This window comes from Oryctolagus cuniculus, chromosome 3 (genome assembly GCF_964237555.1).
Source record: "Oryctolagus cuniculus chromosome 3, mOryCun1.1, whole genome shotgun sequence".
Classification (NCBI taxonomy): Eukaryota; Metazoa; Chordata; class Mammalia; order Lagomorpha; family Leporidae; genus Oryctolagus; species Oryctolagus cuniculus.
The window spans coordinates 151,665,635-151,690,824 of NC_091434.1; the positions used below are offsets into that span (position 1 = coordinate 151,665,635).

General features: G+C 44.5%; 1 protein-coding gene across 5 annotated transcripts in view; it reads left to right on the forward strand.

Annotated features, from left to right (window-relative positions):
• TES (testin LIM domain protein) overlaps positions 1 to 25,190 on the forward strand; it is a 43,197-nt gene that overhangs the window by 14,024 nt on the left and 3,983 nt on the right. For all 5 annotated transcript variants that reach the window (XM_051847984.2, NM_001171041.1, XM_008258172.4 and 2 more), the window contains 5 exon segments: positions 12,186 to 12,271; positions 20,731 to 20,983; positions 21,814 to 22,149; positions 22,914 to 23,129; positions 23,524 to 23,682. In XM_051847984.2, the coding sequence (XP_051703944.1) occupies positions 12,186 to 12,271; positions 20,731 to 20,983; positions 21,814 to 22,149; positions 22,914 to 23,129; positions 23,524 to 23,682 (1,050 nt within the window).

The window sequence follows — 25,190 nt, forward strand, 5'->3', positions numbered from 1 at the left end:
TTCAGCTCATCAGTTTTGGTGTAAATAAATCTTAAAAAAAAAAAAAAAAATCTCAGCTCTGCCACTTGCTTGCTGGGTAATAAGGCAGATTACTTAATCTCTCCAAGTTTCAGTTTCCTTATTTGTGAAATAGGGATAATACCTTCTCCATGAGCTGTTGAGGCTTACATGAGATGATGGATATATGGGGGCTAGCAGGTAATATGGCATCTTAACAAATGATGGCTAAGGTATTTTTACTACCCCCACATCCCAACCCACAGTGCTCATTTTTTTAAGTATAATTATATATAATTTCAAGATGTCCTAACAGGACTAAAATTCATCATAGTTTTCCAGAAAATCAACAGGATCTGCGTCTGCTCTTCTTCACATGTTGCCATTAATAATGTCTTAGGCGATCTGTGGCAACCTGATTAAATCTCAGATCCTTGTAGACAAAGGGCCTCAGTGGTGGCCTCTCTGTCGCTAACTTACTGGTACTGACTTAAGTTATACTGTTATAAAATATTTAGGCCAGTGGACCACCAGTTTCCTTTTCTTTCCTGAAAGAATAGTCTGTATGTGATTATTTACATAATAAACTGCTCATAGTGGATTTCAGAATAGAGATGCTTGTAGGGCTGCAGAAATGAATTCTAGAATCTGTAGTGAAGAGTTGTGTCCCTGTTTGCTTCTTTTGGCTGGCGGCCCTGACAACTGAAGACCTTAATTGATGATTCTATTCTGGAGCTGGCATTCTTTGGTCTTATATTGATAATTCTGTTTATTCAGGATGATTTAGCAAACAATATTTAACTCAGGGTCTTTCCAGGTCATGTCCTATGTTTAGACACTGGTGGTTAAGAACAGACACCTTGGACTTCATTTGACCTGGGGCAAGGTAACAACTCGATGCCCCAGTTTCTTCATCTGTGTGGAAACAGCAGACTCTGACGGGGTTGTTAGGAGAATACAATGAGACAGTACACACAGGACACTTAGAACCATGCCTGGAAACATAAGTGCTCAGTCTACATCAGCTGCAGCTCCTCACACAGCCCTTTTCAGAGTCTTAGTGAAAAGCAGTGGAAGTTCCTTGGGGGTAACGATGCTGTTAAAGATCTTTTGAGAATTAAAGTAATTTAAGTAAATCAAACTTTCCAGCATTGCTATAAATCTCACATACAATGCAATGGGGTTCCATTGATGTGCAAACAATCACAGTGTAGTAAAGAAGGACTCAATAATAGACTATGTAGCAAGACCCTTGGGAATCCAGAACTTCTTTGGGGAGAGGTCAAGAAAGGCATCAGAATAACTGCCGTTAGAATTAGGTCTGTTGGCCCAGTGGAGGGTAGGGTTGCGCAGCTGGAGAGGGGCCCAGAGACCCAGGCAGAGGGAAGACTGTGCTAACAGTCGAGAGTGGCAGGAGGGGAGAGGTGATGGCAAGATTCTAAGTACCTTCTCTGCCATGCTGGGAAAATGGAATTCACTGAACTCACTAAAAGCATCTAACAAGGGGAATTCATGATCAACTTTAGTTTTACTAAAATCATTTGAGGGACAATAATATGATGTCATTTTTTGTGTTCTCACCTGTTAGGAGACTGTGGTCCCCTCCTACTGACATGATGAGAGTTTGAATGTAATCACTGGAATAGGGGGATGGGTGGTGTTTTCAGAACATAGACAGCAGGGCTTGGAGCATAACAAGCAGGATCAGGGGGCCTCTGGGCCCTGCATGGGTCACCAGGTCAGGGGGTAATACTCTGTCTTCATCTTCCTCTCATGTATTTCAGTGAGTGATGGAAGTTTTTATTATTATGAATGAAGAAAAAGAAATTTAACAGTTTTGTTAGGAATGATTAATTATAGCTCTTAACCACAACAAATTATTTATATTCTTTTCTAAGAAAATTGGCAAACTATAAAAGTTGAAGAGAGCTTCTCTCCACACTTAAGTTTGGTTTTCTGTGTAAACTACCCTCTTGCAACTCCCCTCCCCCTTTGGGTAGTGCAAAAGATTGGGAAATGACACAAACTACAAATTTCAAACAATTTAGAATCTTTTGTTACAGATTAATCAAAAGATGTTGATGGGTGGGGTTTCTAAGAGAATTATGTGTGAGAGGAGTTTTTTAGAAACATAGTTCCCTTGTCCAAGATGTTCACCTGTGTCAGCAAGACCTAAAATACTTTTCAAAGGGGTTTTAAGAATATACATGCATGTGTGAGTGATAGATAAACGTACACATGAACACACACACACACACACACACACACAGACGCCCAGAGAGGAAGAATTGGTAAAGGTTATTTACAAAGTTCATGGCGGTTGCGAATGGTATAGCATTTAAGATACTGCTTTGGAGGCTTACAAACATACACACACATCCCATACTAGAGTGCATGGGTTTGAATGCTGGCTGGCTCCACTGCTGATTCCAGCTTCTCGCTTATGTGCACCCTGGGTGGCAGCAGAGGATGGCTCACGGAGTTGGATCTCTGCCACTCTTCTGATGAGTTTCCAGCTCCTAGTTTCAGCCTGGCCTACCTGGCTTTTGTGAACAGAATGTGAGTGAACAAGGAGATAGGAGAGCTCTCTCTCACCCAACCTCCTTCCCTTCCTGCTTGCCCTCCCCACAATTAAAAAAAATTATTGGAAAATGTGGAATTAAAAAATAAGTTTAACTTATTTGGGTCCAAAATATTCAGAGCCCATACATAATTTTTCATAGAAAATATATGTATTTTCCATGATCTTTTTGAAGACCCTGTAATAAGCATGAATTTTAAAAATGAACCAAAATAAATGTACCTTTCAATTCCATTTTACCACAGACTTTGAAGTATCTTCATATATTTCGTGTAATCTACCTTGGTCCACTTCATTCCAAAATGATTAAAGATGTCTTAACTACACTTACTTGTTTAGTAACCACATATGATTCCTTGCTCCAGAGGGAAATTTGGTTATAAGAACTGCTTGAATCAGATGATCTCATCCTGAATACTGCATAATATCTTCCAGACCCAAATTGTCTCAAACTCAACTCAGATCATGTTTGAAAAACCAGATGTTCCATATTCTTTTTTCCTTTTCTGTTAAAGTATCTGACATGCAATACCCTTTTCTGGGTCAGAGGGTCACCTGAAATGTTGCCAGCCTATCTGGTTGCTTGAAATGATGAATATGGAGAAATTGATTCCATTCCCATTTCTTCCTCTCAGATAAGCAAAAGGGGCAAAATAGGGGTGTTTGGAGGCACAAGTTATAGGAATATAAATTCAGTTTCAGGAGCCTGAAGTTAGGACATTTTAAAAGTCCTATTTGTCTGTTGCTGGTGTTGTGGTACAAATATTATACTCATTTTTTCTTTTTTTAAATTTACTTGACAGATAGAGTTAGTGAAAGAGAGACAGAGAGAAAGGTCTTCCTTCCATTGGTTCACCCCAAAATGGCCGCTACGCCGATCCAAAGCCAGGAGCCAGGTGCCTCCTCCTGGTCTCCCATGTGGGTACAGGAGCCCAAGCACTTGGGCCATCCTCCACTGCCCTCCCGGGCCACAGCAGAGAGCTGGACTGGAAGGGGGCAGCTGGGACTAGAACCCGGCGCCCATATGGGATACCGGCGCCACAGGCAGAGGATTAACCAAGTGAGCCTCGGCACCAGCCCCAAATATTATACTCATAGAATCATTCTTATTTTTCTGGGGAACCTTGATAGGTATTCTCAAAGCCTGACTGTAATTTCTCCGAATATAGTCAATCCAAAGGACCTGTTTTCTTGGACGCTGAAGAAGAAAAATTAATCTGTCATATCCTTGTATTGATGCTGGCCAGAAAGTGTTACTAAAATTACATGGAGGAGACAGCTTTGGGACTTGTGAGCTTATAAAAAACATGTGTTTTTAGGCACCAAGTGTTGACTCTTGAGGGAATACCAGATCATATTTGCAGTTGAAATAATTACTTGCACAGAAGTAAGGTTCATCTCTCATTACTTGTCTTTTGTTTCCTGTGCATACTTTATATATTCTTCCTCCAAATGAATTCCAAATGATTCTAACTTATACGTTTTTCCAATAATTACTTTCTATATTAATTAAACTTTGAGCAGGTGACTATATGAAATAATAGCTAAACTAAGATCAAATGAATCTGACACCTGATTTGCAACCACAGTTTTAGATTAGAAATTATCTTGGGGGTTGAGCTAGTTCATTTCCTGCATTATCTAGCTGGAGCCCAGAGAAGACTGACTTCTGAAATCACTGGATTCATGGTGGCATTCTGGGACCAGATCACAGTGTCCTTGACTCTCCTTTATGACCCATCTACCTTTTCACAGTTCTCTGTTTTGTTAGTTCTCCTGGAGCTCTGAGTGTGTGATTTTTGCTCATCACAGCAGCGTTACATACAAGCACATGCATCCTGTGTGTGTTTTCGTCCGAGGATCTGGATTTCCCTTTCTAAACAATTTGCCATTTGCTTTTACTGGGGAGTTGCTACCACTTTCCGGGCTCCCCTTCTCCACCTGTCCCTGCGAGAACCCTAGATCCACAGAACACTCTCCTTCTCATTCCTCCCCAAGATTGCATGAGCCCAGACACCCAGATGGAAAGTGGCCGACAAGACATGGATGTCCAAGTGCGATAGCTGTGACTCCGGAGGAAAGAAGAGGGACCAAAGCAGAGCGCATGCTCTGTGCTGAACGTAGACAATGGACGAGGTCTTGGGAGGAGAGTTCTGGATCCTGGACATGAGGGAGTCCTGAACACAAAGTGTGGGGAGCAATCCGGACTAGACTGAGTTACTGGAATTAAGACTTATTCTATGCATCTGCTCTCCCACAATATGGCGCTGGGAGAGAAGTAAACAGCTTCCGCACAGCTGCCTCCAGTTCAACTGATAAACTGTAGGACTTGCTCCTGATTGGAGGAGAGCAGCGTACTCGGCGTGTGGGCAGCCGAGTTGGGATTGGCAGAGAAGGACTATAAAGGAGGAGAGAAACGGCATGCACCAGGAACATCTAAGGGAACATCTAAGGGGAACATCTATCTGAAAGAACACCTGTGCAGCCCCCAAGAGAGCCGGCCGGCGGTGTGCTGCTCCCCTGCGGAAGTGGGGAATGCGGCCAGGGGGAACTGCCCTTCCACGGAGGTGGAAGGGTCGGTAGCCAACCCGGGAAGAACCAGCAGCAAACCCGGGGAGGGTCGAGCAGACGAAAGAACAGCGCAGGGTCCTGTGTCGTTCCTCCACGAAGAGGGGGAGCGACATAATGGTGCCGTGACTCGGATATGAAGCCTAGGCAGGGTTCAGTGTCACTCCTCCACGAAGAGGGGGAGCGACATAATGGTGCCGTGACTCGGATAGGAAACCTAGGACGGATAGGAAACTTAGGAGGGAAGAAACGGGAAGAAGCAGGAAAATACCGGAGAGAGAGACTAGCGAAGAGCCTAGGGGAAAGCCGGACGAGAAAGGTGCCGGAAGAAGCTATTGAAAGCCTAGGCATAGACTTGGATACGGACTGTGGGAAAGAAGTTAGGATTGAAAGCGAAAGTGAAAGCTTTCATAGACTCGGATGCGGACTATGGCGGGGAAGCTAGGAGATTGAAAGCGAAAGTGAAACCTGGAGGAGGCTTGGACTCGGATACGGACTGTGGGGAGTAGCCAGGAGAAATGAGAGGAATATTGTCGGAAGAAAACTTAAGGAAACATACCGGGTAGAGAAAAATGTTAGGGAGGATGAAGCCGCGAGTGCAGGCCGAGGCGGAGATATAAGCCACCTTGGAATTCTTCAAGTCACCCCGGGGAGCAAGAGGCGAAGATCTGGAACCAGAGGCAGAGACGTGGGCCGCCAGGTTGAAATTCGCCAGGTTAGTCCGGGGAACTTGGACTGAATGCCGGTGGTGGCGGAAACATTCGCGGAAGCCGCCGCGTGCAGAGAGAGCACGGGGCGTGAATAGATAGGGAATGCGGGGCTGGCGCGAGGCCGTGGTTCAGACGCGAAGGGGCATGGAGACCGCGGAGTGTGCGCGCGAAGCCGAGCCGCGCAGAGCCGGGAGCCCGCCGGCGGGGCGAGGCGCCGGGAAGCCGTGCAGAGCCGTGAAGCTGCCGCGGGGCGAGGTGCCGAGAAGCAGCCTCGGGGCGAGCGCCGCCGGGAAGCCGCGGGGATAAGAGAGACAGAAGTTTAGAAGTAAAATGAGAGAAATAGGAATGCTGGAAGATAGAAGTAAAATAGGAGAAATAGGAATGCCCGGAGATAGAGAAATAGAGAAATAGAAAGGCCTCCCCTCAACATGGCAATGAGAAAGCTTGGATTCGGTCTGCCTGATTAAGTGAGGCGATGAGCACCTGCGGGCGGCTAGCAGCTTATGCGCCGCAGGTCACCGAAGACAGGCACGAATTAACATCAGTAAGGCCTCCCCACAATACAGCAATTAGGAGGCTTGGATTCGGTCTGCCTGATTAAGGCGGTAAGCACCAGCAAGCAGCTCGACCAGAGCATGCGCTGCAGGGCACCGAATACAGGCACGCATCAGCGCCTAAAAACCTCCTCACAACATGGCGAAGAGAGGACCCGGATTCGGTTTGCCTGATTGATAGGACTTGTAAGAACCTGTGGCAACTCTAGCAAGCAGAGCAGAGTGTGTGCCACGGGGCACCGAAGACAGGCGCGTATCAACGCAAAAAAATAAAAAGAAAGGGGGATCTGTGGGGAGCAATCCGGACTAGACTGAGTTACTAGAATTAAGACTTATTCTATGCATCTGCTCTCCCACAATATGGCGCTGGGAGAGAAGTAAACAGCTTCTGCACAGCTGCCTCCAGTTCAACCAATAAACTGTAGGACTTGCTCCTGATTGGAGGAGAGCAGCGTACTCGGCGTGTGGGCAGCCGAGTTGGGATTGGCAGAGAAGGACTATAAAGGAGGAGAGAAACGGCATGCACCAGGAACATCTAAAGGAACATCTAAGGGGAACATCTATCTGAAAGAACACCTGTGCAGCCCCCAAGAGAGCCGGCCGGCGGTGTGCTGCTCCCCTGCGGAAGTGGGGAATGCGGCCAGGGGGAACTGCCCTTCCACGGAGGTGGAAGGGTCGGTAGCCAACCCGGGAAGAACCAGCAGCAAACCCGGGGAGGGCCGAGCAGACGAAAGAACAGCGCAGGGTCCTGTGTCGTTCCTCCACGAAGAGGGGGAGCGACAACAAAGTGAAGGAGAGAGAGGAATTGGCAGAGCTCCTGGGACACATGCCGTTCTGGCACCCTGACTGGAACTGTAAAGATTGGGGAGCCCCAGCTCCTGGGACCCTGCCCCACAGGGTCTGGGGATAGGCCTTGTGACACTGCCTGGGGCAGTCCTGGCCCTGAAACTCCTCTTCCTACCTGGTAGCATCAGAATGTTTTCCTCCATCTGAGCTGTGTTTGACATGTGAAGGGACGAATAGCCAATGGCTAGATGGCTCAGCAGGGATGGGAACAGAAGCAGAGAAACTGGCCTCACACTTAAAGAAGTGTGTCTGCTACCGTTCAATCTCAGAATATAAATTGGATTTGGTAACTGCATTCCAGAGTCTGATTCAGTCTGGAACCAGGCACATCCACTAACAGGGACTCGCTTGTTTGAGTGGTATTTGCTTTTCTGTCCTAACAGAGGTTGGTCAGAAGGTGAGAGTATGGGAGTTCCCGCCCAATCATGGGGCATCCTTTAGAGACCCTCAGTGCTGGCTGTCAGTGAGGTTTAAGTTGAGTGGCTATAAAACAGTTTCTCGTCTTGAAATCCCCCTGGGAAAGCAAGTTCATTGTCTGAAATTTTCTCTAAATGTTTTAGCTGCTCATGGTGGTTTTGAAAAGTGGGTGCCTTCGGGTTTGTGTTTAGTCTGTGTGCTTGTTTTGAATTACGACTGCTTCTGAGGAACTGTAGTCGGAGAGTGTGGCATGTTGCCCTGCCCTTGCCCTCATTCCTCTCCCTCTCTCCCTCTCTCCCCTCTCCCCTCTCTCCCTCTCTCTCCCTCTCTCCCCTCTCTCCCCTCTCTCCCCTCTCTCCCCTCTCTCCCCCTCTCCCTCTCCTCTCTTCCTCTCTCCCTCTCCTGTCTCCCTCTCTCCCTCTCTCCCCTCTCCCTCTCTCCCTCTCCTCTCCCTCTCTCCCTCTCTCCCTCTCCTCTCCCTCTCTCCCTCTCCTCTCTCCCCTCTCCCTCTCTCCCCTCTCTCCCCTCTCTCCCCTCTCTCCCCCTCTCCCTCTCCTCTCTTCCTCTCTCCCTCTCCTGTCTCCCTCTCTCCCTCTCTCCCCTCTCCCTCTCTCCCTCTCCTCTCCCTCTCTCCCTCTCTCCCTCTCCTCTCCCTCTCTCCCTCTCCTCTCTCCCCTCTCCCTCTCTCCCCTCTCTCCCTCTCCTCTCTCCCCTCTCCCTCTCTCCCCTCTCTCCCTCTCCTATCCCTCTCTCCCCTCTCCTCTCTCCCTCTCCTCTCCCCTCTCTCCCTTTCCTCTACCCTCTCTCCCTCTCTCCGTTTCTCCCCTCTCCCTCTCTCCCCTCTCTCCCTCTCCTATCCCTCTCTCCCTCTCTCCTTCTCTCCCTCTCTCCCCTCTCTCCCTTTCCTCTACCCTCTCTCCCTCTCTCCGTCTCTCCCCTCTCCCTCTCTCCCCTCTCTCCCTCTCCTATCCCTCTCTCCCTCTCCTTCTCTCCCTCTCTCCCCTCTCTCCCTCCCCTCTCTCCCTCTCCTCTCTCCTCTCTCCTCTCTCCTCTCTCCCTCTCTCCCTCTCTCCCTCTCTCCTTCTCCGTTATCCTTGTGTTCTGTCTGATGTTTCAAAGTCCCCTCACTCCGTATGTCCCAGCATGTGGGCAAATGAGCGCAGACATGTTTGGAAAGGGGGGCAGGGAGCCTTCTCTCCAGGAAGACCCAGACCCTGCTGGAGAGAGCTTGTATGCGAGTGAAGCCCGTATGGAGGATGGCAGGACTTGAGTGTTGAACCCGAAGCAGTGCTTTCTGGGCATTCCAGGGCAGCCTGCAGAGCCACGGTGGGACTGTTTCCCGCGGCTTGGCTGGCAGAGCTTGCTCCCAGCTCTCTCCTCAGCACACATGTAGCTTGCTTCTAGCGTTTCCTCCCTGCTGGTCTCATCTAATCTGTGAGGCTGTCTTCTCCTCTGTTGAACCTGGTGGCCCAAGACATGATATTGAACACTTCAGGAGGTTTTCTGTCTTCCTACGGAAGAGGAACAAAATAAAATTGCCTGCTTCGAGGCTGGCCCTGTGGCCCTCCCAGTGCTCCAAGATGACTGTGGCTCTTCCCTCTTGCTCTGTGCCCCTGGCCTTTGCATGTGCTGTGCTTTCTGCCTTGAATGCATTTCCCTTTCTTCTTGGCCGAGTTGGAAGCTGCTTGTTCTTTCAATATCAATTCAAGCAGCCCTTGTCCAAGAAAGCCTTCCCACCCTCTCCGATTCAGATCTCCCCTTCATGAAGTCATCTGCCATAGAGATGTTGTCAGAGGGTTTGTGGATGTGCCATCCTTTCTCTTGGGCAGAGACGAGCTGCTGCTTCTCTTTGGGAGGCCGTTGACACTGTGCAGGATGGTGGCGCAGGAGCCACACACAGCAGAGTTTGGGTCCAGTTTGCCATTGACTTGCAAGCAGGAGCAGAGCATCTCTGTTCTCTGGATTTGAGTTTCCTGACCCCTTAATGCCACTTACACAAAGCAGTGGCTCATCCTGCCCAGACTGTGTGGGGTGCTTTAAGAGAGCAGATATTCCTGAAGTCACCAGTTCTGATCACTCTGCTAACTGTTTCAAGAAGATCAATAAGAATAGGAAAGAACTTGCTCCTTTGCAGGGTTTACTTTTTAAGTCAGTGGTGAGATCCGCGGAGGAATGGCTGGAAAACCTCTGCTGATTAATGAGGTTCTGGTTATGTTGGCTGAACTTTCAGGTCGCACTCAGAAACAGAGAAGGAGGTGGTGTTGTGTCAGTGTGTCTGCAGCCTTTTTAAGCCCAGCATTGCCCAGACAAGGTGATCCAGATTCAAAAGCAAGAATTTGCTTAGATGGCCATTTAAAAGATAGTTGGAAGCACACTTAGGTAGAAGTAGTATCAAAGCCAGTAGTCAATGTTAGGATTGTATACACACACATAGTTCATGTCTGTGTGCATGCAAGTTCTGCATCATGAGATAAACATATGTATTGCTGTGAATCACATGTGAGATGGTTTAAAAGCAACTGATTAAAGCTTAGTGATATGACTCAGCCTTAATAACCCTATCTGACTTGTCATGCGGGGTCAAAGCTGAGCAGGACTTATGTGGACTATAGTGTAGAACCAGTGCATACAGCAGGTGGATTCAGGCCCATTAAGCCCCTGGAATGGAAAGCTAGAAGCCATTGCAAGCGAATACCTTCTTGCAGATTCACTGAACAGATAGGACTCTTAATGATGGTCTTTACTGAAGACAAGAAAACTCAAATAAGCAATTCCTGTCTGTGTTTTAATTAATTTTATTTTTGTACTATGACCCTCAGTGACAAGGAAACAATTTGATCTCTGGAAAGAAAAAAAAAAGTTTAGTGTTGATGATAAACATATAATTTAGAGAATTTCAGCTCCGTTGAAAATTGGTCATTGTAAAAGTAATGAGGCTTAATGAGTTAATGCTGTGTTGATTTTTACACTTCGGAGACTATACCTGAGATGGGCTGACTTGAAAATACCGTGGGTTCTCCTCCATAGCTGGGAACTCCTAGTGTGGACCTGCCCTGGGTTACATCAGAGGATGTGGCCCCTTCAGAAAAGAGAAGGGCTTCGCTTCAACCCTAGGGCCTGCCAGACTGCTCTTTCAAGGAACAGGTTACAATGTGTTTTGTTTTGTTTGCTTTTTAATATTTAATTTTATTTATTTGAGAGTTACAGAGGGAGACAGAGAGAAAGGTCTTCCATCCACTGGTTCACTCTCCAAATGGCCTCAATGGCCGTAGCTGAGCTGATGCAAAGCAGGAGTCAGGAGCTTTTTCTGGGTCTCCTACATGGGTTCAGAGGGCCAAGGACTTGGGCCATCTTCCACTGCTTTCCCAGGCCATAGCAGACAGCTGGATCAGAAGAGGAACAGCTGGGACACAAACCAGTGCCCATATGGGATGCTGGCGCTGCAGGCAGAGGCTTAGTCTACTGTGCCACAGCACACAATGTGGTTTTGATAGCGCAGTGACAAACATGACTTGGAAAAGTTACTGCAGGGGCTGTGGAAAAGGAGCTGTTCGTCCAGCTTGAACTTCCACTGCAGGCGCTAGTGGATAACTAATTTGTCCATCCCTCATGTGATATTTAAGATGTGGTATAACCTGGTCACTGGTGATTTGCTGATGTCCGGATGCCAAGGCAGTTGTACTTTTCCACTACAGTCTAAGCTGTTGGGTAAAGTACATGGCCGTCTTGTCAGTTCCCTGCATCTGACCCCTCCCCTCCTGCTTGTTAGGACATGGCTCAGAAAGTTACTAAGGCCCAGACTTGCTTTCTAAGCTTTCCCTGGGTACTTCTTTTTTTTTTTTTTTTTTTTTTAAGATTTTATTTTTATTTATTTGAAAGACAGAGTTACAGAGAAAGATATACACAGAGGGAGGGTCTTCCATCTGAAGGTTCAATCCCCAGGTGGCCACAACGGTTGGAGCTGCGCTGATCCGAAGCCAGGAGCCTGCAGTACCCTCCGGGTCTCCTACGTGGGTGCAGGGGCCCAAGCACTTGGGCCATCTTTCCCAGGCCATAGCAGAGAGCCAGATCAGAAGAGGAGCAGCTGGGACTAGAACCGGCACCCATGTGGGCTACCGGCACCTCAGACCAGGGCGTTAACTGGCTGTGCCACAGCGATGGCCCCATGCCTGGGTGCTTCTTTGTCCATTGTGTCCAGGACATGTAGTGGCCAGAAATTCATGACTTTTTGCGACTTAACAGTGTTTTCAGTCTTCTGTATGTTCAGTTGTACTCTGATGCTTTGCTTGTCATAATACGAAACAAGAACAATATAAAGTATGTTATGTATGAACTTGGAGCTGCCATTTACATACTTGGGTGTCTTCATGGATTAAACAATGTGATCCTCATGAAGGATTTGTTTGAAAGTTATATCAACAGGAGTGGCAAGTGGAATTAAAAATGCAATTTATTGAATTTTTTAGATTTTTAAAAAACAATAATAGATCCATGTTATTTTTTCTTTGACAGATGGGCTTAGGTCACGAGCAAGGATTTGGAGCACCCTGTTTAAAATGCAAAGAAAAATGTGAAGGATTTGAACTGCACTTCTGGAGGTAATGTTTTGAAAACTAACAACATTAGTTATGTATACTCTGGCAGTGCTTCCTCAGCAAGGGCCTCTCACAGTTGCTCAGGTATGGTTTTAGTATATAGTCTGTCATTTCCTTTTCTAAGAAATGAATAAAAAAGTAAAACTGGAGTTCTTTATATCATTAAGTTGGAATGAATGGGCCATAATAACTGTATTTAGAGTTTTTGGGTTTACTTGCTGACTTTGAGATTTGCTGTGAGTCTAGAATACTGCAGATGTCTTTCCTGAATGGCAAATAAGGTACTGAGGGGATCCTCTGGGACAGTGTATTGATTATCATTCTCAGCAGTTGATAACTTCTCACATCTTGGTCCTGTGTTTGCAATAAACAGTAAGTTTTAGTGCTAAATTGAACACTCAAATCCAAGTTGTCAGGAAATGAAGTTGAATTTATGTTTCTTTAAAATTTTTAGCTGTAAATTTACTACTGAAAAACTTAGAAGCCTTAGATTTTTGTTTTAAGAAGAAACGGTGGCCAGCACCGCGGCTCACTAGGCTAATCCTCCGCCTTGCAGCGCCGGCACACCGGGTTCTAGTCCCGGTCGGGGCACCGGATTCTGTCCCGGTTGCCCCTCTTCCAGGCCAGCTCTCTGCTGTGGCCAGGGAGTGCAGTGGAGGATGGCCCAAGTGCTTGGGCCCTGCACCTCATGGGAGACCAGGATAAGCACCTGACTCCTGCTTTCGGATCAGCGCAATGCACTGGCCACAGCGCGCCGGCCGCGGCGGCCATTGGAGGGTGAACCAACGGCAAAGGAAGACCTTTCTCCCACTGTCCACTCTGCCTGTCAAAAAAAAAGAAAAAAGAAAAAGAAATGGTTTTTTGGCTTGAATGAAGTACAGCTATTAGTAGGTCAAAAAAGTGAATTTTTTACAGGTCATGTTTGTATGTTTTCTAAAGTAATATTATGTACCACACAAATCTGAAAACCAGTATTTGTTCTTAATCAATAGCTATGAAGACCTTAATGGTTATTCAAAAGTCTGCCCAGTGTTAGAATCAGTATATTATTTTTAGGATTAAAAAAAAAGGTGGTGGTGATCCAATACTGGGACGAGAGCTGCCCTGTGACAGTGTCCTACAGGTTTCCACAAGAAACGAACAAGTGGAGGCATCAGGCGTGCAGCTGTGCACAGCAGAAATTAAAGGAGAATGTAAACCAATACAAACTTCTATATTTGGCTCTTCTTAAAGCTAGCTATTCAGTTTGACTTCAGAGATAGAGACAATTGTTTTAAATAATGAAGGCAACAGAAATAATGATAAGTTCTTTATTTTTAGGGAGCTAAAATTTTTCCCTTTTCTTGGAATTTTTTAATTGCAGGACATGTGTAGATGTTTCTCGTGCTACTTTTTCAAGGGTCATTCCAGCTAGTTAGGCAAATTGCCTGTCATGTCCTAACAAGATAAAAGTCATTAAACACAAAATGGTTTTCAGTCTCTGAACTCCTAATATGAGCAGAGTGCTCTTGAACCTCCCACTCCGCTCTGCAGAGGGCTCCAGTGCCCTCTGCTGGCCATAGTGTTTACCTTACGCTTTTCAACTGATCTTTTAAACTCAGCTATGCAACTCTGCCAAAAACTGCGAATAAACTGATTTTAAAGCTCATTCCTAAGATGTTTCACCTTTCCTCTAAAGCAAAGAGCTAGTTTATAGTGATTTTTGTTTGGCATATATTGTTTTTCTAATATATATCACTCTAATCTGATAATTTTCAGATGAAAATGGATTAGACAGAGCAGATCTCCATGTTATGAAAATTACTTTTTTTTAGTTTTATTAAACAGATTCCTTGCATCAACTGGCTGTAGCCTGAGAATCTAAGAGCCTAAGAGACGAGGGCTCTGGATACAGCCTGCACTCTGGCTGGGGTTGGTACAGTCTGTGCAGAGGGTGTTTTTTAGTGGAGCCCTCATCCTCTTGGCATGAGTTCAGATCCTTTTGTCCCTTGGAACACAGTAATTCCTTAACTATTCACCGTAACTGGTAGAAGACCAGAGGCAAGGGCCTTTGACCTCCAGAGGCAGGCATTTTTCAGTATGGTCTTTAAGTGAAATATTCTAGCACATCGTCCTGAGTGTAAGGAAGATTGTCCATGTCTAGTATAAGGCCACAGAATGTGGCAGAGGAGGGCCTGGGGTCCCGCTCAGCCTCCTTCTCCTTGGTACTTCTTCTTGCTTGGTACACTGACTTCCAAGAGCGTTTGAGTTTCACAGGCACGTGTTGAAATCACAATTAGATTATTCTCCATCTCTATTCCAGTCTGTCTTTCCACATAACCATAAGGATGGGCTCTTGCACATGGCTGCTGTGATGTACTCCCTGGTAACCTAAGGATCCTCAGTGCTTCCCCAGAGGGTTTAATCGTTTACACAGAGCCGTTGGTCTCTGCCGTTAAACCCCAGCATCTGGGCTCAGCTTGCTTTTCCAGCCTCTCTCGCTTCCCTTCACAGTGTCCTGTGCACTATCTGCTTGCCACGCGTGCTATTCCTGACGTTCTGTGCCTTGTTGTGTGTATTCCCTGCCCGCCACTCCCAGGAAACAAGAACTCTCAGCTCAGGCCTGAACTCAGAAGTCTTCCCTACTCCTCATACTGGTCTGCTCATCTGTCCTCACAAAACACCATAGACTGGGGGCTTAAACAGAGATTGATTTTCCCACGATTCTGGAGGCGGGGAACCGTAAGATCAGGTGCTAGCACCATAGGGTTCTGGGGAGGCCTCTCTTCCTAGCTTGTGGACAACTGTCTTCTCCCCGTGTGCTCATTTAGCCTTTCCTGTTTCCTTGCTGGACGTCCACTGGGGACTGCTCTCAGCTTCTAGAAACCACTCGCATTCCTTCACTTAACAGCCACCTCCATCTCAGAGCCAACAACGGTGCACCTCAGATCTCTCTGACTTCCTCTATTTTCTGCCAGCCAGAGAAAATACATTGCTTTTTAAGGGACTCAGATGATTAGATTAGGCAAGCTGATAATTTCCCATTCGGCCTGTACAGTACAGTCATGGGAGAAACACGAGGGAGAGGATCTTAAGGGCCATCTTACAATTCTACTTATCCCAGAACTTTATGTACCCAATACCCTTAATCCTCCCAACACTCAACCCATTTTGTATATGAGAGGTCAAAGACTGGGCAGAGTTAAATAATTCCCAGAGTCATGGCTTATGAATGGCAGGAGCTTAAGTTGAATTCAAAGCTTGGTGGCACTTTCCTAACCACCCAGCATTCTGCCTGGCAGATTAGAAAGTAGAAAGCATGTTTTTCTTTCTCACAACTAATGAGCTTGTAACTGCACCACACCGTCTAAGTGGTGATGGTTGTTGTTGTTGATGTCCTCGAGTTCAGTGGGGTTCTTTAACTGTCAGCTCTCCCCTTCCTGAGTATGCCAGTGATTGTAAGACTAGAGGAAGGAAGCTGGTGCCTCCGAGATAAAATCTTATCTCCTCGATGCACTATCAAGCAATATTTAGAGATAACACTCTAGTATTTGTGAAATAAAGATATGCCATAAACCCAAGATTTCTAGACGTTTATAACCCAGCTCATATTCAATGCATGGTAATATCCATAGATCACTTATCACATAAGTGACAGAAGTATCGTTTTGCCTTCACTTTATTAAATCCTCCTAATAAAACAGTTGGATTTTTATAGAAATTGTGTTGCTTAATTTTAGCAGATATCTCCTCAAGGTTCTTGATTGGTTTAGAGCTGGCTGAAAACTAAGAATTCCCCACCATAAATGGATTAATAGTTGCATTGAATTCTACAACAGAGGCCCTCACTCAAGTCCATATATGTATATCCCTGTTATAAAAGGGCAGCCTCCAGCCCTTTTAAATTATGGTTTGTAGCAGTGCCATGGCCATGCCTTTAAATCACTACAAATGCTGGCAGCATGTCAGAGAACTCCAGTTCCTGCTACTCGCCTTGGAAAAATGGTAATTTTTATGAATAGTTATATAAAAACATTTCTCTTTTGGGAAGATGAAGGCTAATTCCTCAACTGCTTTCAAATGTGAATCTCTGGATTTTTCTAAGGCCGCAGTTTCTCTCTCTGCCTCTCCTCCTTCTGTCCCAAGCCCCAAGAACCTCGAAATTGTAATGTCAAGGTTGAGTGTAGAGCTTTGGTTTGTCATGCCTCAGTGTTTTGTTTATATATGTGTTAGGCACTAAATTTATTATACAAATAACATTTTAGCACAAATAACCATCATCCCCAAAAGGAAGGATGGAAGCACCAAAGTGCTTCCATCTTTGCATCTTTTTAAAAACTCATAAAAGAGACTGTTTGAACTAACTTCATTCTCATCCCCCTCCCTCTAGATCAGCAACTTTTATTAGTATCCTGTGGAGACTCTGGGGAGAGCTGCTGTCTAGGACAGTTTGCAAATTTTGAGATGTAGCATCTGTGCCAAGTTTGGGAGCTGATTTATATACTCCTGAAAAACTGCAGTCAAACAGTTGTAGCTCTAATAAATGTAGTAAACATAAACCAGTATAGCCTACATATTTCATCACAAGTTGGTTAGGAATCATCTGAGAAATGGTAGCACACAAACCTTGCTCACTAATACAGAGTTTGTTTCTGTTTTTTTTGTTTGTTTGTTTCTGGTTTTTTTCTTCTAAGATTTATGTATTTATTTGAAAGAGCAACAGAGAGAGAGGGAGAGACAGAGAGATAGGTTTTCCACTAGTTCATTCTTTTTTTTTTTTTGACAGGCAGAGTGGACAGTGAGAGAGACAGAGAGAAAGTCTTCCTTTTGCCGTTGGTTCACCTCTCTGCTGTGGCCCCGGAAGGCAGTGGAGGATGGCCCAAGTGCTTGGGCCCTGCACCCTCATGGGAGACCAGGAGGAAGCACCTGGCTCCTGGCTTCGGATCGGCGCATTGTGCCAGCTGTAGCAGCCATTTGGGGGGTGAACCAAGGGAAGGAAGACCTTTCACTCTGTATCTCTCTCTCACTGTCTAACTCTGCCTGTCAAAAAGAAAAAAAAAATATATGGCAACATTCCACTTCTTCTCATGTCTACTTTTGGATACTAAGATAACATTCTTTTCTTCCCCAATTTCTCAACAAGGTTTTCTTTTTAATAAATTTGTGAAATAGCTTCCAAACAACTCTAAGCATTCATTAAAGGTATTTCTAAGAATAAAATTTTCCAATTTAAATATGAGGGAATCAAATGTATGACATTACAACCTGAAACCACAGAAAAAAAATATTTATTTTTTGAACGTTATATTTTTTCTTGAGATGGCTTATTTTTAATTTACCTTATTGTCAGAGGCTTTTTGCTGCACTAACCAAAGAGCTCAGCAAAGACCCTAGTTCAGCAAGGAAATAGGCAAGGGCTATATATAGTAACCAAAGGAAAAGATGTTTTACTTCACTCATAAAAATGTTTAAAAATAGTCCACAAATCATCAAAACTATAGGAGTATATAGTTCTGAACATTTGTTTGCAAACATTTAAAGCAAAATTTGACCAAACACTGCAGCAAGACTGATACACACAGGCATTTCTCTGTTTTTGATTTTTTTTAAATTTAGCTCCCACATATAAGGGAGAACATACAGTATTTGTTTGTCTGTGTCTGGCCTATTTCCCTCAACATGAAGTCCTTCAGTTCCAACCATTTTTCTGCAAATGATAGAATTAAATTCTATTTTTTATTGCCGATTACTATTCCAAAAAGTTTTTTTTTTTTTTAACTAGGTGATTGGTAAATAGTACACTTTTCCACAATGGACGGCTCTTGATGCTTAGTCCTGGTTTTGTAGGGGTTTCCGTCTGGCGTAGTGAATTGTAGCTGGCCCTTATCCTTGTGGAAATGCAGCCGTGGGGTTAGGGGTCTGGAAGGAAAGTAGTCTCCCCCCAGCTTCAGTGGTGACAGCTCAACCAAAAGCACCATGTCAGTCTTCCTGAGCCTCCTTACCAAGGCGAGTCCCCACAGCTCACCATCTTGGAGGGAGGAGGCAGATGAGGCTTACGCTATAGCCATGATTTTAAAATTTTAATGAATCAATCATAGACTTTCCCTACTTGAAAAAAAAAAAAGATAATCGAGCATAGTAGGACATTTTTAGTTACAATCCACCTAGACTCATATGAGGCTTCTTAAGAAGGTTTGTGAGAAATGTATATTATGATAAAACTACGCATGGATATCAAGCTTTTTTGCACTTGAACTCCTTTTAATTCAATTTTCCATTATCTTTTGGAAGTGTCCACAAATATATTCTCTTACTATTCCCACCTCTCTCCCCACACAAACACCTCTCTTATTTATTTAAGAGTGGAACTATATGATCAGAGCTTCAAAAAGTTTGTGGAAAAGTGAAATTAAAAGTAAAGTTTATTTTGGTACAAAAGAATTGAGATTCATGCATTTTCTGTGAACTTTTCAAAGAGCCCTCACATATCCTGTTATGTACCTGAATCCTTTTCTTATCTCATACCCCAAATCTGTTTCTTTAAAAAATTAACATTCCTTCTCTCAACTCACTAGTACCAAAGAAACAGATTTCTTTTTTGATAGACCACGCTTACATCAAATCCATCACAAAGTTTAGTCAGTTGAACATTCAAGCAGATCTCAAATGTGCTCTTTTCCTTTCATCTCTGCTGTCAAATACTTTAGTCCCAGACAGAACACATCTTAGCCTGGACCACAGAAGCAACATCCATGGTGTAAGTTCTACTTGTGTGCAGCAGCCATCAGACCTGTTACTTGGGACCACACCACTGTATACTGGGTGCATAGTTAGCATATTAATGATTTCCCTACTGTACCTCTGTTCTACTCCTAGCCCCTTCTCCCTGTGGTGAGTGTTGCAATATTTTGTTATAGTTCTGACCGTGTTACTCCATTACCGAAGAGTCTTCAGTGCCTCCTGGGTGCTCTTAGAATGAAGACCGAGTTTCTTTACATTTCCTTCCGGTCCCTCCGTAGTCTCAGGCCTGCTTGCCTCTCCAGCCTTGTCACTGCCACATTTACTGTCCTCACTAGAGTCCTGCCACCCTTCTGTGGTTGTGAGCTTTAAGGGAACAATCTCTCCTAACTCAGGACCACTGCAGATACTCCTCTTCCTGCCCAGAAGGCTGGGACGCTTTTCTTCTCTTTTTTTGCCCCCGTCCCCCATACTCTGCATACCTGTGTCTCACACATCCTTCAGTTCTCAACCTAAACGTCACATCATGGAGTCCTTTCCTCACCAGTTTCAACCAAAAATTATAGCCTCTCAAGGTACCCTATACTTTCCATCTGTCGCCCCACCAAACAGTAAGTTCTAGAAGATTAGAGCCTGGACCCATTTTTTTCATCCCTACGTGCTAGTGTCAAGTCTGTTGCTTGGTGCGAGGGCACTCATGCATGCTGCATGAGCAAGTGTTGGACTCTGCAATGTCTGGTGCTGGACAGATGGGAGAAGGACTCTGTGTCCTTAGGGGCGAGACACCATTTCACTCTCTATACGCAATGGAGCACATGGTATGTGGGCAGTAAGTGGAGAAGTCAAGGAAGGAAAGAGAAAGAGGAAAGGAGAAAGGCAATGTGAGAAGGGGGAAGGAATGGAGAGGAAAAGAACAGGGGAAACGGACAGGAAAGAAATGGGGAAGGGAATAAAACCAATTCTGGGATGAGCGTCTCTGATGGGAAAGTTTATCAGTTTCCTTGCCTGTCACTTAAAAAAAAAAAACTTGCAGAAAGGCAGTGAAATGCTAATGTGAAATAAAATATGAAACCTCTTGCTGTGATGATTTTTGATGGATTTATTCATTTATTTATTTATTTGATTTTTTTTTTCAAAGACTTATGTATTTATTTGAAAGACAGAGATACATACGAGAGAGAGAGAGAGAGAGAGATCCATCTTCATCTGCTGGTTCACTCCCCAAATGGCTGCAATGACTGGGGCTGGGCCAGGCTGAAACCAGGATCCAGGAGCTTCCTCTGGATCTCTCATGTGGGTGCAGAGGCCCAAGGATTTGGGCCATCTTTCACTGTCTCTCCAGGCACACTAGCAGGGAGCTAGGTCAGAAGTGGAGCAGCCAGGACTCTAACTGGTGCCCATAGGGGTGCTGGCACTGCAGGCAGAGGCTTAACCTTCTATGCTACAGTGACTGTCCCTATTCATTTACTTATTTAGAGTGAGTTACCCGCAGGCCTCCCCCATTGGGCATACACTTTTAAATCATGACCTAACTTTTCAAATACTTAGAAAGCAAGCCCTGTTTCTGTGTCTCCTCATTTAAATATGGTGTATGCTCATCCCACCCTCTGAAAAAAGGACTTACTTTTGCATTCCATTATATAGAATACATTTAAAGGTGTTTTATGAACTGTAAACTTATGAACATACATGATTATTATTGATGAGTTACAATTAATAATTATCCTGCTTATCCAAAATGATAGAAAAATATGTCGTAACTGCAAGTGTGGCCAAGAAGAACATGACGTCCTCTTAAGCAACGAAGAGGACAGAAAAGTGGGGCGACTTTTTGAAGACACCAAGTATACCACTCTGATCGCAAAGCTAAAGACGGATGGAATTCCCATGTATAAACGCAATGTTATGATACTGACCAATCCAGTTGCTGCCAAGAAGAATGTCTCCATCAACACAGTCACCTATGAATGGGCTCCTCCTGTCCAGAACCAGGCATTGGTAAATAACAGGGTGAAGGGGCATCTGTTAATTTATTTTGGGCAATTCCTTTCCATTTATTATCTCTCTAGGGTTCTCATTACTTTGGCATCGAATGCCTTTATAGTGTTTTGAAAGTTAGACTAGATACTGCCTAGAATTTTCCAACTATTTACATATATTTGCCTTCTTTATGAAATAGTCTAACATTATTAATAATGAGATGAAAATAAGATTTTTAAAACATCAATCTGGTAATGCTGTCTTAGTCTAGAGAAAATTCCTTTAAAATGGTAATGGATAGCTAAAGAAGAGAATTTCTGCCCTTGATTAAAATTGTGAAAAGCATCTCACACTATATTTTTTTTACTGTGTGAGCCAAAAAGCATGCAACTTTGTGTCAGGCTCTTCCTGCTATTATGTAAAAACTAGATGAAAACACAGAAAAGTCTTTTAAGGTTAATTAAATCATCAGAGTGAGTCTTTTGGCGCTTTGGTGGTCATATGATGAACACGCTGCTGGTCCACAGGCTGTGGTTACTGTGTTTACTTTGTGTTCTGTTTTCAGTGGCACCTGTGTTCATTTAGCTCAAGTGAATAGTAGTAACCCAAATCATTTTACAGGCTGGAAAAAAAATTAATGTCATGGAGAGAAATGTGTTCTCTTTTACCCAACTAAATCCACTTAGCATAACCGTTTTTGAATGTTACTCCCCTGAGATCTTTGTACTGCCCATTAGATGGAATAAACCCTCTTCTTCCCTAAGTAGCTTCTGCTGTATGCGATACAGTGATGTCCTGTGTGATGACCAAAGCCTTCCCCAGCTGACCTTGGTCTCCTTGTGGTCCAGGCCAGACAGTACATGCAGATGCTGCCCAAGGAGAAACAGCCAGTGGCAGGCTCGGAAGGGGCACAGTACCGAAAGAAGCAGCTGGCAAAGCAGCTCCCTGCGCATGACCAGGACCCTTCCAAGTGCCATGAGTTATCTCCCAAAGAGGTGAAGGAAATGGAGCAGTTTGTGAAGAAATACAAGAGTGAGGCACTGGGCGTAGGAGATGTGAAACTTCCCTATGAGATGGGTGGTCCCAGCCCCGACAAACTCTACATCCCCGCTGGGGACAGAAGCACGCCGGCAGCCTTGGGGCCCATGGAGAGCAAACCTGCCGAGTGCAAAGGAACTCAGTATGTAAGTGGAGTGGCTGGTTTGATGTTTTACAGCTTCTTTCCCTGTCTTTGAACTTTTTGGATGGGGGGCTCTTTTTCTGTTTCCAAAAGGACTAAGAGAAGTAAGTTTATTGACCCTGAGTTAGACTTTTGTCCTAGCGTCATGAGAAAGCCATCGTGTATGACACTTCTGTCTGAAGCCATATTTTCTGAGTATCTTTTGCCAAGGATAGTTGTGAGTTTGATGCATACAGAGTAGTTGGCATTGGCATCCTGCTTGAATACAACATATGAGTCTAGAGTTTGTTTCTAAACACAATTCTGGTGTTAATTGCTCATCACTTCCCATACATAAGAATAATGTGCGCTTAGGTTAATTCAGTTTTGCTTGTGAGTTCATTCCCAAAATTCAGAATTAAATTTTCATGGCTATATTGTCAAGCTTTTTTTTTTTTTTTTTTAGGTCTCCTAGAGAGGGAAATGTAAATCCTTTTTTAGTAGGATGAAAGTAGAAAACAGTTGTGACACAGATGAGCAAAGAACTAAGCTTACTGTAATACCAAGACCCAGCTAGCAGTCTGCCAGTCAGGCTGGGTCCTGAGAAAAATACCAGCAAGCTCTAACGTCATGAATTTTGAGAGCCTGTGTGTAACATCGAGGTGAAAATTATGATGAGTAGCGTCTTACATCAATGACTAATTCAGGAAACACTGCTGTCGTAGCCCAGGGTGAGAGAAGTGGGTGTTAGGCTTGTTAGGTGACCGTGTTGGATGCCTTCCCTCGCAGTTCTGCTATTGCTGCAAGCTGAGCATGAAGGAGGGCGACCCCGCCATCTATGCCGAGAGGGCCGGCTATGATAAACTGTGGCACCCAGCGTGTTTTGTCTGCAGCACCTGCTCGGAACTGCTGGTCGACATGATTTATTTCTGGAAGAATGGAAAGCTGTTCTGTGGCAGACACTACTGTGACAGCGAGAAACCCCGATGTGCCGGCTGTGATGAGGTATGTTCTCAGGGCCACTCGCATGCGGGCTCCCCCGACCTCCATATGGGCCTTTCCCCAAAAAGCAATAGCAACTAACCCAAGCATGAGTTCTTTATTTCTATCCAAAGAAGTTTAATGAAAAAAACTGTATTTCATTCATTTTTAGTGTCTCTGTCAATTGTAGTGACTAAGGAAAACTGGGCACAGAAACTACTGATTTGGATTTAATGCTAAATTTGGTTTAAATTAATTTAACACGCAAGCTTTAGATTATCATGTTGAAGCTTCAAGCCCCAAGAAAGGATATTGATTTACTTTTTCAGCTAAATGCCTGCTTGTGTAAAGAACCTAGCTTTGTCATCCAAAGCAAAAAGGAAAATGCCCAGTTCATCTTCTTTTCCTGCTTCCCCAGCTGATATTCAGCAATGAGTATACCCAGGCAGAAAACCAGAATTGGCATCTGAAACACTTCTGCTGCTTTGACTGTGACAACATCCTGGCTGGCGAAATATACGTGATGGTCAATGACAAGCCTGTGTGCAAGCCCTGCTACGTGAAGAATCACGCTGTGGTGAGAAGCATTCAGGGGGGATACCTTGACCTCAGCCTGCTTTGAGACTCGAATTTGTGCCTCTCTCTAAGCCTCTTAACAAACAGCAAACAGAGAACTCTCTTAAGAAGAGTGTGTGATTCCTACCTTAGGATGCTAAAATCCAGGCAATTCATAAACAATACATAGACTGTCTGCTAACTCAAGAGTTCTGTTACATGTTTACAGTGTAGATGATAAATGCCACAGGGCAATAAAATCCTCAGTTAACAAAAATAATCCTTGATGGGAATGAGATTGATGTCTTCTCATGGGTGCAGACCAGATTTCATTTAGATCAAGGTATCCAGGGACTGTTTATAATTCCTTAGCTCTGTTTGAATGTGTGTGGTGTGTGTTCATGGTACTAGACCACCCACTGGGACTTTTCTTTTGCACTTGGAATTTGTTCAGTCCCTAATTCTTAAACCCTCATTGAATTGATTTAGTATGACAGAATTTGGCCTGCATATTTAGATTTGTATGCGGGGCCTCACGTTGAAGTACTTAATGTGAGAGAGTAATTTTTTCCTGTCTCTACCCTGCTTACACAACTACTGTTGTTTGATGGCTAAGAGATAGGTAATATAGATAAAGAGTGTAAAGTTGACCATATAAGGTATGGTTTATAAGTCCAGGAGTATCAGAATTGACTGTTACTTCTTCTTATGCTGGAAAACGTGCTAGTTAAAGTCTCCGTGGGCCATCAAGTAGGAGTGACTCCTGGCTAAGGAATACAATTACATGTTTATATAGTGCAAGGAGTGTGGTACCATGAAAATAAGGTAACAAGTGTACTGTCAATGCCAATTTTCTGCCATTATCTGTTGTCCTACATACAATTATTCATTTTTAAGTTTTATTTTATTTTATTTGAAAGGCATAGTTAGATTGAGAGAGAAACACATAGAAAAAGAAAGATCTTCCATCTGCTTGTTCTCTCCCCAAATGGCTGCAATGGCCAGGGCTGGGCCAAGCGGAAGCTAGGTACCTGGAGTTCCACTTGGGTCTCATACATGAGTGGCAAGGGCCCAAGCACTTGGTCGATCTTCCACTGCTTTCCCAGGCACATGAGCCAGGAGCTAGATTGGAAGTGGAGCAGCTAAGACTTGAACTGGGACTCATGTGGGATGGCAGTGTTATAGGCAGCAGCTTCACCTGCTGCACCACAGTGCTGGCATCCAGTCATTCATTTTCTGTGAACTCTGCCTCACCACTATGTCTCAGATCCTCATAGCTATAACTGGCTGTTGTTTTTTGTCATTTTCATATTGCAGTGGCTTAGAATTTGGTCCCCTCACTTCCAGTATCATCTTGCTCAAAAGCCACCTGCCATGGTGATGGAAGCTGCTGTTTCTGAAATTCAGAATGTGATCATTAATCCTTTAATACATCTTGCTCCTTCCATACTACTTATCCAACTCCATCATGCATTTCTGCATCGTGTTACCTGCATTTTGTAGTTTATACACTGCTCTTTGTCTCTTGCT